The 15,635-nt window shown below is 34.3% G+C and overlaps 1 protein-coding gene across 1 annotated transcript; it reads right to left on the reverse strand.

The window, feature by feature from the left end:
* Positions 1-3,110: 3,110 nt before the first annotated feature.
* LOC146896768 (Vacuolar sorting protein 39) lies at positions 3,111-15,354 on the reverse strand. Its single transcript, XM_085738414.1, has 14 exons — positions 14,166-15,354; positions 11,270-11,545; positions 9,958-10,154; positions 8,862-9,003; positions 8,121-8,393; positions 7,958-8,030; positions 7,638-7,686; positions 7,132-7,417; positions 6,893-6,948; positions 5,535-5,603; positions 5,327-5,438; positions 4,516-4,605; positions 3,909-4,079; positions 3,111-3,543 (listed from the first exon to the last, which is right to left on the reverse strand). Exons 1-14 carry the CDS (start codon positions 15,234-15,236, stop codon positions 3,451-3,453), a joined length of 2,958 nt encoding a protein of 985 aa, XP_085594540.1. The 5' UTR covers positions 15,237-15,354; the 3' UTR covers positions 3,111-3,450.
* Between the last annotated feature and the right edge of the window lie 281 nt (positions 15,355-15,635).

Consider the following 15,635-nt stretch of genomic DNA (forward strand, 5'->3'; position numbering starts at 1 on the left):
ACTTTTTTCGTTCATAGTGCATATCATTTTCGACAACACAACCTCGGGTTACTTCTACGGTGGCATCGACGTCGCTTTGGCATAAGGATATTCCTATGAAGGTTGTGCTTTTTGCTTAATGTACGCTTCGAGATAGGTTGCCAATAAAGGATAACTTATTTCGTCGTGGAGTTATTGATAACGCATCTCGGATGTGTGTTTACGGGAGCGGTTCTTTGGAAACTTCATCACATTTATTATTGCATTAGCAGTTTTGGATCAGTTTGGCACTTTATATATAGGTGGTGGGTATTTCTTCGGTTACCCCTTGTTATGTAGCGGATCATTTTAATCAATTCGGCTATGCCGGTGGTGGTGCTAAGGCACGGCGATCAATTATGTAGGTGTTTTGGTTTGCTACCGTGTGGGAAATTCGGAAACGAGAGAAACAACAGGATATTCAATGCTAAAGAATGCTCGATATTACGGTTGGTAGACAAGATTAAGTCACTTTCCTTCATGTGAATGAAGGAGAAATTTGCTTCTCTTCCTTTAAATTATCATGGATGGTGGCTTAGTCCATTTACTATATTGGGCATTGGCTAGTAGTTTTTTCTTTCTTTGCTTTGTTGTTATTTTACGTTTTCGGCTTTGTAAATATTTTTATGACTCTTTTGTTCTTCCTTGGTACACCTTGTGTTAAAAAGAACATTTTGATTTGGTAATATATTCAATTTTAACCTCTTAAAAAAAATTAACGAGAAACTACATAGAGATCTAGATGTAAGGGTGTGTTTGATTTGTATAAAAGAAAAAGAATTGATTGATATAATTGTCAAATCTGGAAATATTTTACTTTTTATAATAACCGATTATACACACATGAATGTAATTAGAGATAGATCTAGACAATGTAGTCATGTGTGGATATATTATCTTTGGTTTATAATACTATATATTCAAATGATGTAGTTGAAGAACGCATTTGGAAGTTGAACCCGGGACATGTAAGAATATAAAATTGTCTCGCAACTAGACCATAGAGTAGAATGTGATATATGTGCTACATACATAGTATATAATCGGTATTTTGAGGACTATAAAAAAAAATTAAAAAAAAGGTAACAATCATGTGTGGCTATAACCGAGACATAGCTATAGTGTGGATCCGCTCCCGAATGTAATATGCCAACTTTTTATTATTACTAGAAAAAAACTTGTGCATTCGCACAAGAGAAAAAGCAAACGTTATACTCCGTATATGAGAAGGTGGCATTTAACCTACACACTACACAAATTTGTGTAGCATGCACAAATTGAGTTAATATAGCCACCTGTCAGTTACTAACCTGATGTCCAAAAAACAATAAAAAAACATGAATATATTTAATTGCAATTAAATGAATGGCTGTTTTACTATAGCACCTCCATTTTTTGAATTACACCCCCCTGGTTTAAACAAACTGCAACGCTGCCATCACATCCACTTCAATCTAATATTTTGTTCTTCACTTCTCCTTCCCCATGGTATCTCCTTCTTCCATTCCCTTCATTTCACTTCAACCCCATATTTCTCCTTCTCTCTAAATTAAAAGTTAATCATCATTAAACTTCTTCAATTTCTATCTAATCCAGTTTAAGTTTTCTCCATACTTTGTTGTTCAGATCTGGAGTGATAAAGATTGTTGTTGTTGAAAAGAACAATTTCTGGAGAAACAATTAACAGAATCAAAAGCAGTTGCTTCATGCAACTTTTTAGAAGAAGAATAATTTTATCATGAAATTTATCTTTAAACAAGAACATTGTGTGAATCAATCTTCAAACAAGACAAATGTGTGAATTAGTCTTTTTATACAAACATGAAAATCAGCTCAAATTTGTGAATCAATCTTTAAACAAGAACATGGTGTGCCTCACGAAATCTGGTTGGACATAGTAAATGGTACCGCAAATCAAATTTGCTGCAAATGTAAATTTATATATAAACATGTGAATTTCTAATCCTTTTTTTATTGCAAGGTTCTACACAATAGTCATAAAATAATGCTTTGGTGGGGTCAGATTCTTTTTTAACTATATCAAGCAAAAGGTCACTTGCAGGTAGCCAATGCTAAATCCTGACCCTTCATATTAATTTATTATATATCAATGGCTATAATTGTTTCATATAGAACTTTGTTTCATATGCACAAATTTGTGCATTGTGCATACTAAATGGCACCATATGAGAATGTTGTCATTGAGAATCCTTTTCCTTGGGAGATCCGAAGCATTTGCTATTAAAAAATTTCTTATATTTGTTTGACAATCAAATCTCATTTGTTAGTCTTTTTATAATTAACGGCTAAGTTTTATCCCACCGAGTGGGGTCAACTAATAGACCAAATTAGTGTTTTATCATAAATCATGTTATAACCCAAGCCAATTGATTTTTTTATAATCCATGATAGCTATTTTCTGTTTCTTGTGTTAACGAGAGGATCAACCACTGCTCTTCCATAACGTTAACAAAATCTTCCATTTATAACTCTTAACCCATCATATTATGATTGCAAATTCAATTGCATTTCTCCTTTAGCATTTTGAGGCACTTGTTAACATTTCTCTTATTTTTATTATACCAAACAGTAACTCTTTTTTGGATAGGACCATAAAGTGATTTTTAACTGTCTCAGAAACCTAACTGACATAGACTGAGCAAGTTATAACAGTAATTTTAATGTCACATTAACCTAAATGCCATAAGAGTGATAAAGTTATAAACAGTCAAGTTATCATCTTCCATAAAGAAAAGTTCAACAAAAAGTTTAGAGCACCGTTCTACCTAATCAGATTGTGTCTTTTTATTTGCACAAAACATCTATTTCATAACTTCATTAATGATTTATTTATGCATTTCTATGATGCTTAAACCAGAAGTTGAAGTCGCAGCAAACAGAAATTGTAAGCTTGGACAAACCTTTCTTAAAATTGGAAAATTGGAATACTCCGGTTCCTATTGAGAAGCTATTTTATATATCTACTACAGTTTGGAAATGGAATTACAAGCAATCGTTTTAAAAACAATAGAATACTATGATGATATTCAACCGTCTGTAACCAAATTCCAACATGGTATGCCCAAAAGAACTAGAATGCAAGAACGAGCTGATTATATATAGATGCAAAAATATACATTTTACAATATCAAAATTTACAAAGCAATTTTCCAAAAGGGGTATGGGGAATACAATGGGCCACTCAACAGATTTATTTACAGAGCCAACATAAGGCAGTTAATTATATGAACTTCACTCTTAGTGTAGCAGGTTAGGAGTTGAAAAACACTAAATGTGCACCTATATAACCGAGCGAGTGATCATCAACATTCCCTAAACATATTTTGGAAGGATTTGGGCTTGGTGCATGGAATGGCAACTTCTAAGATTCGGGCTTCATGCCAGCAATATTGACATCAAATAGCAATAAGATCAACGACTCACAAGCCAACCCGGTTTAATTAGGATGTCTTCCTTAAAATTGCGACCAGAGACAGACACTGACTCACCTTGACGGCGGTAACACTGCAAAGTATTAGTAGCAGAATTAAGAAAACCCATCTCTAATACCAAATATAGTCCTTGAACATTAAACCATCAGTCAGCTTTCCCCCAGAGTCTAGTTTAGACAGAATGACTTACACATTAAAAAGAATAATGAAAGAAAAGATGGAGCGGATAAAAATTACAAAAAGTACGACTAATTCCAAAAAAAAATCACTGAGGTAACTTCAAACATTATTTTCTTTGCTGCACTAGAAACCATGTCAAGAATTCCGAAAATAACACATTGGGAAACAGCTTAGAAGTAAAATGATGGATGAGGCAAGAAAGTTTGGGCAAAAAGCTCTATTTGAGGAATCAATTGAGAAAAGCAAGCAAGCACTAACCTTGTAACATACAACTGTATCGTCAGGGTACATTGCAAATAACTTGGTACCGAGGCGTGCATTACAGGAGTCGCAGAGACTCTCGTCATTAATCTGCATGTGCCTTGACCTTTCATCTAATCTTGACAACCTTGCATCAATGTCTACGGCACGAGATAAATTATGCACAATCTGAAACATATGTTGCGAAAGTTACCAATACAAGCCCAAAACATATGGTCGTCTACTGAGTTATATTAAAGTATGACAGGAAAATGTCAACCATAAATTGTCAGACTAAGAAAAAATTATCTCAAAGATTGCCCACAAGGAATTTTTGGTAAAAAATAGAGGTTCAAGTTCTGGAACAATAATGAACTTGAGTGGTAAGAATCCACATAAACAGGCGATACATTAGAGACTATATTCAAAAGATGACTGTATTTAAACTAATCATATACTTTGTTCCAAAAGCACTCAAAAATTTGTTGTAGTTGCAAAAATCATGTGGAATTCACCTCACTAGAAGAGAACTTACAGAAAACAAGATCACCCATTACTCTAGATAGCAACCACTACAATTCTTATTTGTATCATGTTCCCCTAGAAAAGAAAAACCTGAAAGTACCTGTCCTTGACGATGATGATGAACTCTGGCCCTGAACATTCGTAGTAAAGTCTCAGAAGCAAGTTGAAGCGGCATGTCTGGTGATAATTTCTGCATTTAAAAGCCAAAAGATTTAGTAAGTACAACTCTGCGGAGTGCATAAAATATACAATAACAGTGAAAATCTGCAAATGATTAAGATGCAGAGTCCTTCCATCCATCCAATCCTGATAATTATACTCAAGGAATTATGAAGGAATGAATATTGCTGAAATAATGCCTGCTTGTTTATTTCATACTATCTTTTCTAGTGACCGTCTTGTGATGTTAATAGCTTTAGTAACACGAGATATCAGACACATCAACAAAATATTTAAAGCAGTCAGGAAAAAACACAAGCATTTTTACATCACATCTTACATGCAACACCCAACTTGACAAGAGAATAGACAAAAATATGTTTTAATAGCATGAGCTTCAGGAACCGTTGGATTAGCAAAACAATACATGACCTGAATCTCTACTGATGCAATGATGAGTATAAATAGGTGTATACACACCATTATGACCAATCTGGTGACACCCAACCAATTCCATCATATATCCACACCCTCAAAACAAAAAGGTCTTTCTGTTTTTTTAATTTGATTGTCTCCTAATATATCGGACACACAGTTGCTGGTATTCAACAGGTTTAATGATCCTAAAACTGGTCCAAAATAGGGGTTTGTGGCCTGAAATGGTGTCTACTTGTTAAAACTGGTCCAAAATAGGGGTTTGTGGCCTGAAATGGTGTCTACTTGTTAAAACTGATGTAGATTGAGCTTAATACCTCTAAGACTTGCAATGGGTCCAATGATTCTCCATGATTGTGGAGAAGGCGAACAGCAGCAGTGAACATGGGCTCCTTACCATCTTGTGGATCCAAATACATTTCAAGCAATCTGAAAACCAAAAAAAAAAACAGCATTTAACATATTTGTGTAAAATAACTGTTACTTGCATGAATAAATCGTCAAAAGGATAAAATGGAGACAAACTGCATGTAGGCATCAGATCTTCCAATCTCTGCACAATACTGCTCAGCAGCTTCACTGTCTTCTAGTTTCCTGGGAGCCAACAGACAATAATAATAAATAAATAAATGAAGTATATTTTTTTATTTTACACTTTGTAAGCCATTTGCACTCAATTGTTCAGCATGCTTTTATGAAGTTTACAACAAATTATCTTGAATAAATGGGAAAACTAGTTGTCCTCTGAAACCCTTCGAATTCAACAATGATCAATCCCAAAATCCTATCTTCAAACCATATATCTCACCATGACTTGGAAGGACTTCTATTCACAAATTATTGTAAATTGCATGATACTATACTCTAGAAGGATCAGTTTTTGTTCGTTAAAAATAGTAATCCATATTTCTTGTTTCTTTTTAGTCTACAACAACACCAAAAACTTCAGACAAGGAGAGGACTTTCAAATATATCTATCATCAAATGACATCTTTGACCTCTATCAAAAATCAATTTAATGAAGAACTCTTTTTAGTGTATATATGTAAACCAGGATTATTACAGTTCTCATTTTACTTGAATGACAATTAAACTCTAGGGTCAACTCATAAACTTAGTGTTTAATGTTTCTCAATCAAAACTTTATCTGTGGTGAACTCGGTCTCACCAGGTAGGGTCTAATCAAATCACATATGTAGAAGGTTGTGAATAATCTCACTTCCTCCTCTACTTAATATATAGGAAAAATACTACCTTCTAAAACCTACCTTGATGTTGTGCAACCATTGCATAGTGCAAAGGGCATGGTAGTAAATTTCATATTGCCCAGTCTAGTGCGTAAACATACCAAACAAATTATAACAGAAAATTGCTTGTTATATGCATAAACTACCCAATATATAGGAGAAAAGTTGTGTTGTGACTCGAATGTTTGTCTTATACTCTTTTTTCTATCATGTTCTTAAGTGGCAAGACAAGACCCATCATATGTCACAATTATACTAGATACAAATATAAGCATTTGAAAATTATACACACAACAACTTAGATAATTGACTTGTAAAATTGCAAGCTTTTAATATACTAGATACAAATATAAGCATGTGAAAATTATACACAGACCAACAACCTAGACAACTGACTTGTAAAATTGCAAACTTTTAATAGAGAATGGTAAGGACTGGTTTGTAGTTTGTACCATCTAATGTAAAACACATACAAGCATAAAGATGGCATCATATAAAATTGATCGTAAAATTACAATGAATCAACAATAAGAAAATGCATGCAAGGAATTACATGGCATCATGCAATATAATTCGACTAAGTTTTACAAGAAAAGTAGACAACAGCAACAATTTCAAAGCTAATATGAAACTTACAAAGCCAAAATTTGAAGGACCAAAGTCTCTTGCCCCAATCTTCTATATAAAATAGCCTGTCAAATAAGCCCAATTAACCAAAAAAGGTTGAAAAAGGTAAACATCAATTTGAACTTTAAGAATCTATCACCACACCCATCCCAAAGATTGTCTATGAAACGAAAAAACCAAAAATAGAAAATATATCAAACTAAAATAAATAAATTTTAGGATAACATTATCAAAAGACTTATAATTACCTTTTCCAGCCATAATTCAGATCCTTCAATCAAGTCGAGAACTTCTTCTGGATCATACAAGTCTGATGATTGCAAAAAGAACTGCAATCTTTCCCTGACAGGAGTCTGAAAGATCGTGTTCCTCGAAGTAGTCAAATTCTTTCTCTCGGTATTTCCACTAGCATGACTTTCAGAGATATTTTCAAACTCAAAGGCTTCAATTGCTGATTTGGCAAGTGAGAGGGAATACAACGTATGCAACTGAGTATCAAAGCAGTCTTGGTCTTCAATCAACCATTGGAGATACCTAAATAACAAGGATGTCAGGGTAAACTAAGAAGCAGACTGTTAAAAATAAAGTATAAATCAATATCACAACTACAACAACCAACCCTTAACCATTAGGTGTATTCATATACACTAGAGCATAAACGCAATGAAGATGAGACAGTAAAAGAATTTATCGCATCATGAAATCCTGAGAATCAATAACCATATACATCTCAATACAAGTCTCCAACATATACCTTTGTAAAATTTCTACCTTCTGTGGATCAATAGATGTAACAACTTCATCTGCAGTATCAAATGAACATATCACTAATGATTTAACAAATAAAATAAAATGAACAGAAACAGAAACAAAAACAAAATCTTAATGATAAATATGATATTTAAAACCATTTTGGCAGATTACACTAGTCATTCTGTGATAATAAACAAGTGGTTCAAACTAAGCAAAACAACATATTCAAAATTTGTGTTGCTCAAAATCAATGATCCAAAACATTATCATATCATTGTAGAAATTCACGAGGGTGAGCAAGTTTGAAGAATCAAGACCAACCAGGAGAAAGCTGGATCTCTCGTTTGTCCGATGTTAGAACTTCGACTGCAAGAACCTGGCTGATATCAGCAATCTGAAATGAGAAAGTTCAAAAAGAAGAATCATGGAATTGTAGACATTCTACTTGCATTAACAACCAACTTCTAAACCACTCAAGTCATACCCATCCTAGATGTTGGAGAATCAAATCTTGGTCAGATGACAACTCAAGAATCTTTGAAGCTTCAGCTGCTGCAATTGCCTTTCCAGAAATAAGGTTTTCCCCACTATCCTGTATAATAGTCTCCAAAGCAGGGTCTTTACGTAGGCTAGATGAATAATTTCTTGCCAGGATGCGCCAAATAGACACAGCTTTTGAGCTCATTCCTTTACTAGCGTGTAAAAATGCAAGGGTCCGTAGATGCCCCGACTCTTCTAACATGTGTTCCAACTCCTCCTGCAAAGAAATGCAGTATGTCATAAGTCCATCTCTCATGACAACCCCAAGCAATTGCTATCATGTCATGCAGTGAAATAACCTACATTTTGTTTAGAAAACAGCATCGATTTAGACAAGGGGGTCACCTCTTTTACTTTCTCTGTATACACTTAAGGTTAATGATCCAGGCAGGTTTCACCATTCCAGGTTCGCAGATTAATTATGCAGTTGACAATTATCTTTTTGGAAAAAGTTAAATGCAGCCATGCCAAAAAACAAGATTATTTTTCTTCCAAATTTTCTCAAACAATAATAGGCACCATTCCTACTACTAAACACTTCACTTTCCAAATTTTCAAAATTTATTCAAATCTCTTCAATCAAATAACTAATATATAAAATTGACATTAATATAATAACTGTGAAACATAACAGTTTGCATGTCTTGAATAATGTGAATCCACAATAACAATAATCTGCACATACCACAACACACCAGTTCGTTGATGATGCCAACCTCTCCATGTCCTCAACACGATTTAGAGCTCTATAGAGATACATTAATAGAGTGTCAACCCCCTCGCTGACTGACTGCGTTAATTTTTTCTCTCGACAGGCCTCTAAATACCTGTACATAGTATTCATCAATAAAGGTTGTTCACCAAGAAGATGATTACAACATAAAAAACATGGATAGCAGCAAAATGCACACCTACATCAATGCAGGTTGGACAGGGAATACCATGAACAGAATATCAGCTGGTGGTTATTGTAAATTTTTCAAAAGAAACCTCGTTTTTTTTTATAGGCAAAAGTTAGTAATTAGTTGTTAGGTTGGTGTTTCCTCCTTCACCAATACCATTGTTTGAACCTAGGTCCTTCAACCCTTAGCTCAAACCAGTTAAGCTACCTAACCCTCCACAAAACGAACCTAGTTACATGGCAAACTAAGAAACAAAATTTGGTGGCAAGGAGAAATGCTAAAGCATAATTTAAATCAAGGGCCTGCGAAATGTAAGATTATGCAGATTGAAAGACTACAAAAGAATTACTGTTAGGAAAATTGACACCTATGAAAGTCTACTGCAACAACAAGTAGACAACCTGCATAGCTCACAGTCATGTTTTCTTTGACAGAGCCAAGCACATCGAAGTAGATTAACACTCTAGTGAAGAGAAGATAAAAAATGGTGAGTTCCATACATATGCCATTACAACAAATCATGTTGCAGACATTCTCACCAACGGCACGTCCAAGAGGTACTTTAATGATTTTATCAACAAGCTGTCTATGGGAGACATTTCCAGCCAGCTTGCAGGAGTATCGTAAGGACCAAAAGATATTTCAAATCCTCTGTCCTGGATAATAGGACTTTGAACAGGATAAATGTAGATAATGGTACTAGTGATAAGATAAAATAAATGTAATTTCTAATCTTTTGGGATGTAGATAAGTAGTTACACTACCCAAGATTCATGTCATATCACTTCCATAATATAGGACTGTTCTATTTTTCCATATCAAACAAAAAAAAATACATATTTTATCTTTCTTTCAAGTAAAATATAAAGGAATATAAACCTGCTAATGTTTTTTATTGCTGACTCCAACAAATCAGCTCTATTCGGTGGATTCAGAAAATGATCATTATCTACTATTGTTTCTACCCCTGCTTTTCTTAGGAAAGATGCCCTCTGGATTGTCATCAAGCCATCATCAACTACATCTTCAAGAGGGGCTGGGGGAGGATGCAAACCCCAATACCGATTCCTAGGAACCTACAAAAGCCAGTTTGAACCTCTGTACCACATTCATAAAGCACAAACTTTAAATATTTGAATAATTCATATGCATTAAGAACAAGTACAAAATTTCACAATATAGCACAAGACCAAAGAAAAAATCAATTAACAGTTAATCCTGGATCTAAAGTTTAGATTTTATAAGACACGTCAAATACACCCAATCAAAGTATTACAAAATGAATAAATTTCAGCTATTAAGTCCTATTCAAGTTCAACTATTACGTCATAAGCAAATGAATCAGAAAATAATCCATCACATGGTCGGGCAAGATCATACCAATTCACTTGCATATTGTTCAATCGCAAAAATATTTTGCTAAAATAAATATGTACCTATATGCATAATGTTCATCCATGAAGAAAGCATAATTTACTATATATTAGTGTCATGTAAAAAGAACATAGATTTCTAATAGTTTTTCCATATACCACAAACAAAAACTAAATATCTAGTCACTAAGTAGAGTATATAATGGCACATAAAGCTTTTAAACAGGTTGATGTACAAAACTGCATTCAGACTTTGTATTCTATCTTAACTAGCGGAAAGGTGGGCACTACGTGCTCGTCTATCCGCATTTTTTTATCGTATTTCGTTGTATTTAAGTTGTTTTTAAATTTAATTTTGAGAAAAAGTATTAGTTTGTTATGGGAAAACTTGAAGCAAAAAACGTTCAGCTAAAAAATAGTTAGTTTTTAAATTTCCTATAACTTAGGAAAAACTTAGATTAAAATTTGAAAAAGAAATAGATTTCTAAGGGTAATTTTGTCCAGAAAAAGGTTCGACCAAAACGTAGTTAATTGGTCGTTAACTTTGGACTGGCCTTTATATAATGGTAAAGATATTCGTTTGAAGTGAAAACAAGGCATGAGTATTACAAAACTGCATTCAGACTTAGTATTCTACCTTAAGTTGAAAACAAGGCATGAGACAGACACAAATCTTTAACATCTTACAACTGTTGCTAATATAGTAATTGATGGAGCAGTTCTTCACATTAAAGGATTTATTTCTGTTGGCTTAGCCCATGGCAGAGGCAAAAATACTTGACAGTAATATATTAAAAGGGAGAAAAACACAATAGTACCAGCAAGGACCAGCGATTTGGATCTCGCATTATAAATGGGAATATTTCAGAAGGTTGCATTGTCTCAGAGAGCAAAAAGTGGTTCACCGCTTCTTCAAAATGCAAGTCAAAAAGCAAGAGGAACCCCACTTGAGCATGAACAAATGAGAGCAATTCATTTGACATTTCACCTTCATACTCAAGCTCCTCTACCAAGGATATGGCTCCCTTATAGTTCTTCTTCCTCAAAAGGTCCTTTATTTGATCTACAGACGGTAATTTCTGATAGCACACAACCTAGAAGTAAATGCAACCAAAAAAACGTGAGTTTTTTCAATGACCTAGTACTATGAGAGCATAAAGGTCGCAGTTATAACAAATTGCTTGCTTGCAATTTTCTAATCAATCACAATAGTAATGGTAATCATAAGTAATAGGCTACAGCTGATGTCAAAAATATAATCGAGTACAGCACTGCATGGAGCAACTTCAGTCCAATCCCACTTGGTACTTGATGATACTGAATTGAAGAGAATATAATCTAGGACTGGAATCAAATTTAGCTTTGATTCGATATACCCAGTGAAATTAGGAGTCAAGCCTTTATTTATATTATCTTATCAGGCTGAAGGTTTAATGGATACTAAAGAAGATGCAGTATTGATTTCATTATAAAAATTCATCAAATAATATCAAAGCTTAAAAATGGAGATGCCTTTTCCATTTTAATGAATGATAAGGAAAATTAAAATTTTGCAAGTAGTTTAGCAACCATCAGGGAACAAATTTATCTAGTATAGTAGTCTCTAAAACCTGCCACCTTCTATATAACACTGAGTGCACATAAAGACAGGGTTTCCCTCAGTCATCGAATAATAATTCACATTTCACACGGCATTTACTGCAGCAGCAGAAAATACAGTCTGTCTAGCGATATATATGGATTTTCCCTCTTGCTCAAATGACTTAACTGATGAGTTTAAGTTTCAAACTAATTTTTTGTCCGCTAAACATTTAGCTCCACTCCACTACTCCAGAATATAAAAAATAAAAAATAAAAAAAGCATATACATGGCAATTTTACTTCCTACATCTGAACTTTTCATAGTTTGAACAATGAAAGTACTACAACAATATAGTTGTCATTTTTCAAATTGAAGGTACCCACAACAAAACAATACCCTCAAGTAAGTTCCCATTTTCTTTGCCATTTTAAAAGCTTCTTTGTTTATCTTTTTTGCCTACAAATTTGGCCATAAGTGTGCAATAGAGATTCATTGTTATCATGCAATGACCTCTATTCTGTTTATCTATTCTAAATAATCCGAATATAATATCTATTAAGAAATCAAACAAGTGCCATAGCCAAACATCCAAGCTTTACATCTAAAAGAACAAACACACACACACACACACACACTAACAACAAAACAACAAGTATGTCAAAATGTAGTCTCTAAAAGCTGTATTTTCAGTAGTTTTAATAATGAAGTACTACAACAACATAGTTGTCATTTTTCCTATTGAAGGTACATCCACAATGAAATAATATCCTCAGTAATTGAATTGTCTACAACTACTTCAAGTGTGTTCCTATTTTATTTGCGATTATAAGCATGTTTTTCAGAATGAGTTTCCTGATCCAAGAAATGTTACTCGTTACTTTTTCATATTAAGGGCTTAATTAATGAGAGATGCTTTCAAAAGACTACGAAAAAAATCACCAAAATAGTCAAACTTTCACTAACTTGGTCTAAAAACTATTCATCTCTCCCTATGTGTAGATGGAACTTAAAAGCTTCGTTTTAATTCAACATTTCAGCCTAGGTGTAGATGGAACTTAAAAGCTTCGTTTTAATGTAACATTTTTTCCCTTCAGATTTGGCTGCATGTACAGGGATTCATTGTTATGATGAAATAGCCTCTATTCTATTTGTCTATTCTAAACAATCCAAATATAATATCTCTCCAGAAATCAAGCAAGTGCCAAAGCCCCGTCCAAGCTTTACGTGTAAAAGAACAAACAGACACACACTCAACAACAAAACCACAAGTTACCTTCTCAGTCATAGAATGATTATCCAAATTCCATTAGGCATTTACTGTAGTAGCAAGAAAATTCAATCCAGCTAGCAATATATATGAATTTTCCCTCTTGCTCAAATTACTTAACTAACAATTTTAAATTTCAAATTAGTTTTGTCAAAAAAAAAAAAAAATCAAATTAGTTTTTGTCCACGAAGCATATAGCTCCATTACTCCAGAAGATGAAAAAAGTATATACATGACAATTGTACTTCCTACATCTGAATTTTCAGTAGTTTGAATAACAAAGTACTACGACAACATAGTTTTCATTTTTCCTATTGAACGTACACCCACAATGAAACAATATCCTTAGTGCTCGAGTCTTATACAACTATGGATCCAGCATGAGTTTCAGAATGAGCATGATCTGTTTCATTTTACAATTATAAGCATGTTCTGTTTCCGAATGATTTTCCTAATCCAAGAAATGTTGTTACTTTTTCATATCAAGGGCTTCATACAAAACAATCACCAAAATAGTCAAACTTTCACCGACCGATCTAAAAACCACTCATCTCTCACTACGTGTAAATGGAACTTAAAAGCTTCATTTTGATTGAACATGTTTTCCCTTCATATTTGGCTGTATGTGTCCAATAGGGATTCGTTGTCATCATGAAATGCCCTCTGTTCTAAACAATCCGAATATAATATATATCAGGAAATCAATCCGAATATAATATATATCAGGAAATCAAATGAGTGCCAAGCTTTACATCTAAAAGAACAAACAGACACACACACACATTCAACAACAAAACCACAAGTATGTCAAAATGTATGTCTTGAACGAAGATCACGGTACGATCAGTTTCAAACAAGAACATACCTTGGTAGCAGTTGCAACAGCAACAAGCTTCCCACCCTTATCTTCCTCGCTCGCAATAACACATGGCCCAATCCCTTCCCCACCAAACGGCAAAACCTGAACACACCCCCCGCTTTTCTTATTATACAGCTCAATCTTCCCATCACTCACAACAACCACATAAAAACTTAACTCCCCAACCGAATCCAACCCACGCCGAAACACCAAACTACCCCCAACCGGCTGCCCTTTCTCATCAACAATAATCCCCACATTATCCACCAACAACAAAACCCTCCAATCCCTATACAACAACTTCAACCTCGGCGGCCTCGACACATCCGGCAACGAGAATATAACACTACTTAATCCACCAACACACGAAATCAAACTATAACCGTTCGCAGTACCAACAATAATCGAATCATCAATCCAAACCATAGTACTAATATCTCCATCAACACATTGAATCTCTTTCAAAACAACAAGTGATGCATTATTAACATCCTTCAAAACAATCTCCACAATCATCAACCTTCTCCCAATCGAAATCGCCAAAACACATCCACTAAAACCCTCACTCTGTAAATTAGAGTTTAAGTTCAACCCTCCCAATTTCTGCAGAAATTTTTTATTATTAGTATCTAAACCCAAACCTAAATTTTCAGATTCATTATTTCTCATTTTCCTTCGTGTTACAACCGAAATCCCCTTCGAAAACCCTAATTTAACCGCTCGATTCGATAAATCCGAATCAACTAAAAACAACGAACCATCGGAGAGAATTAAAACTTTACCTAAATCTGATAAAACTAAAACGGTGTCAATTGAAGTGTTGGTTACGGAAACGCTGCGGAGAAAGGAGAGGTTAGGTAAAACGGTGTCGTTTTGGGAGTTATTGGTGTCGTTTAGGTTAGGTGAGAGAGAGAAGATGGTGCCGGAGTGAGTTCCGATGAAGAGAAGGGTGCGATTGGAGATGGTGGTGATGGCGATGGATCGGACGGTGGTGGTGCGAGAGTGGGTTGATAAGTCGAATTGGGAATGTGGTTCGATTACGGTTCGGGTTGTGGTTGTGGATTCGGGTTTCGCCATTGGAAGGGACGATTAGTGAAATGAAAGCATTACTGTGTTGTTGAAGCTTTTTGTTTGTTGAGTTTAGTTAGTTGGACTCTGCTACACTGTGATTTTCGCTAGATCACGGCAAGCACCTAATTTTTCCTACAGAGAGTGTAGTATTTTAATGTTAGGATTGTGTATAATTAAGGATTATTTTAGAATTTCGATGGATTAAAAGGACTATTGTAATTATTTATTACTCCCTCCGTCCCTTAATGTAACCCTTTGCATTTTTCACATTTCTTAAGAAAAGTTGTCGGTGTAATTAATGTGTCTCTTTTGTGTATTAATATTACCAAATTGTCCTTTGTTTGTATGTGTATTAAATTTGATTATTCATATTTCAAGATAAATTAGTAGTATTAATTAGGGGTA

This window comes from Medicago sativa, chromosome 8, assembly GCF_051527215.1.
Source record: "Medicago sativa cultivar Bolivia chromosome 8, Bolivia_mono, whole genome shotgun sequence".
Lineage (NCBI taxonomy): Eukaryota > Viridiplantae > Streptophyta > Magnoliopsida > Fabales > Fabaceae > Medicago > Medicago sativa.

Coding starts and splice junctions, on each gene's coding strand:
- LOC146896768 (XM_085738414.1), bottom strand. CDS start 15,236: ATGGCGAAACCCGAATCCACAACCACAACCCGAACCGTAATCGAACCA. Junction 6,949..7,131: donor CTGAATTATGGCTGGAAAAG/GTAATTATAAGT, acceptor CTTATTTGACAG/GCTATTTTATATAGAAGATT. Junction 4,080..4,515: donor ATCATCATCGTCAAGGACAG/GTACTTTCAGGT, acceptor CATATGTTTCAG/ATTGTGCATAATTTATCTCG.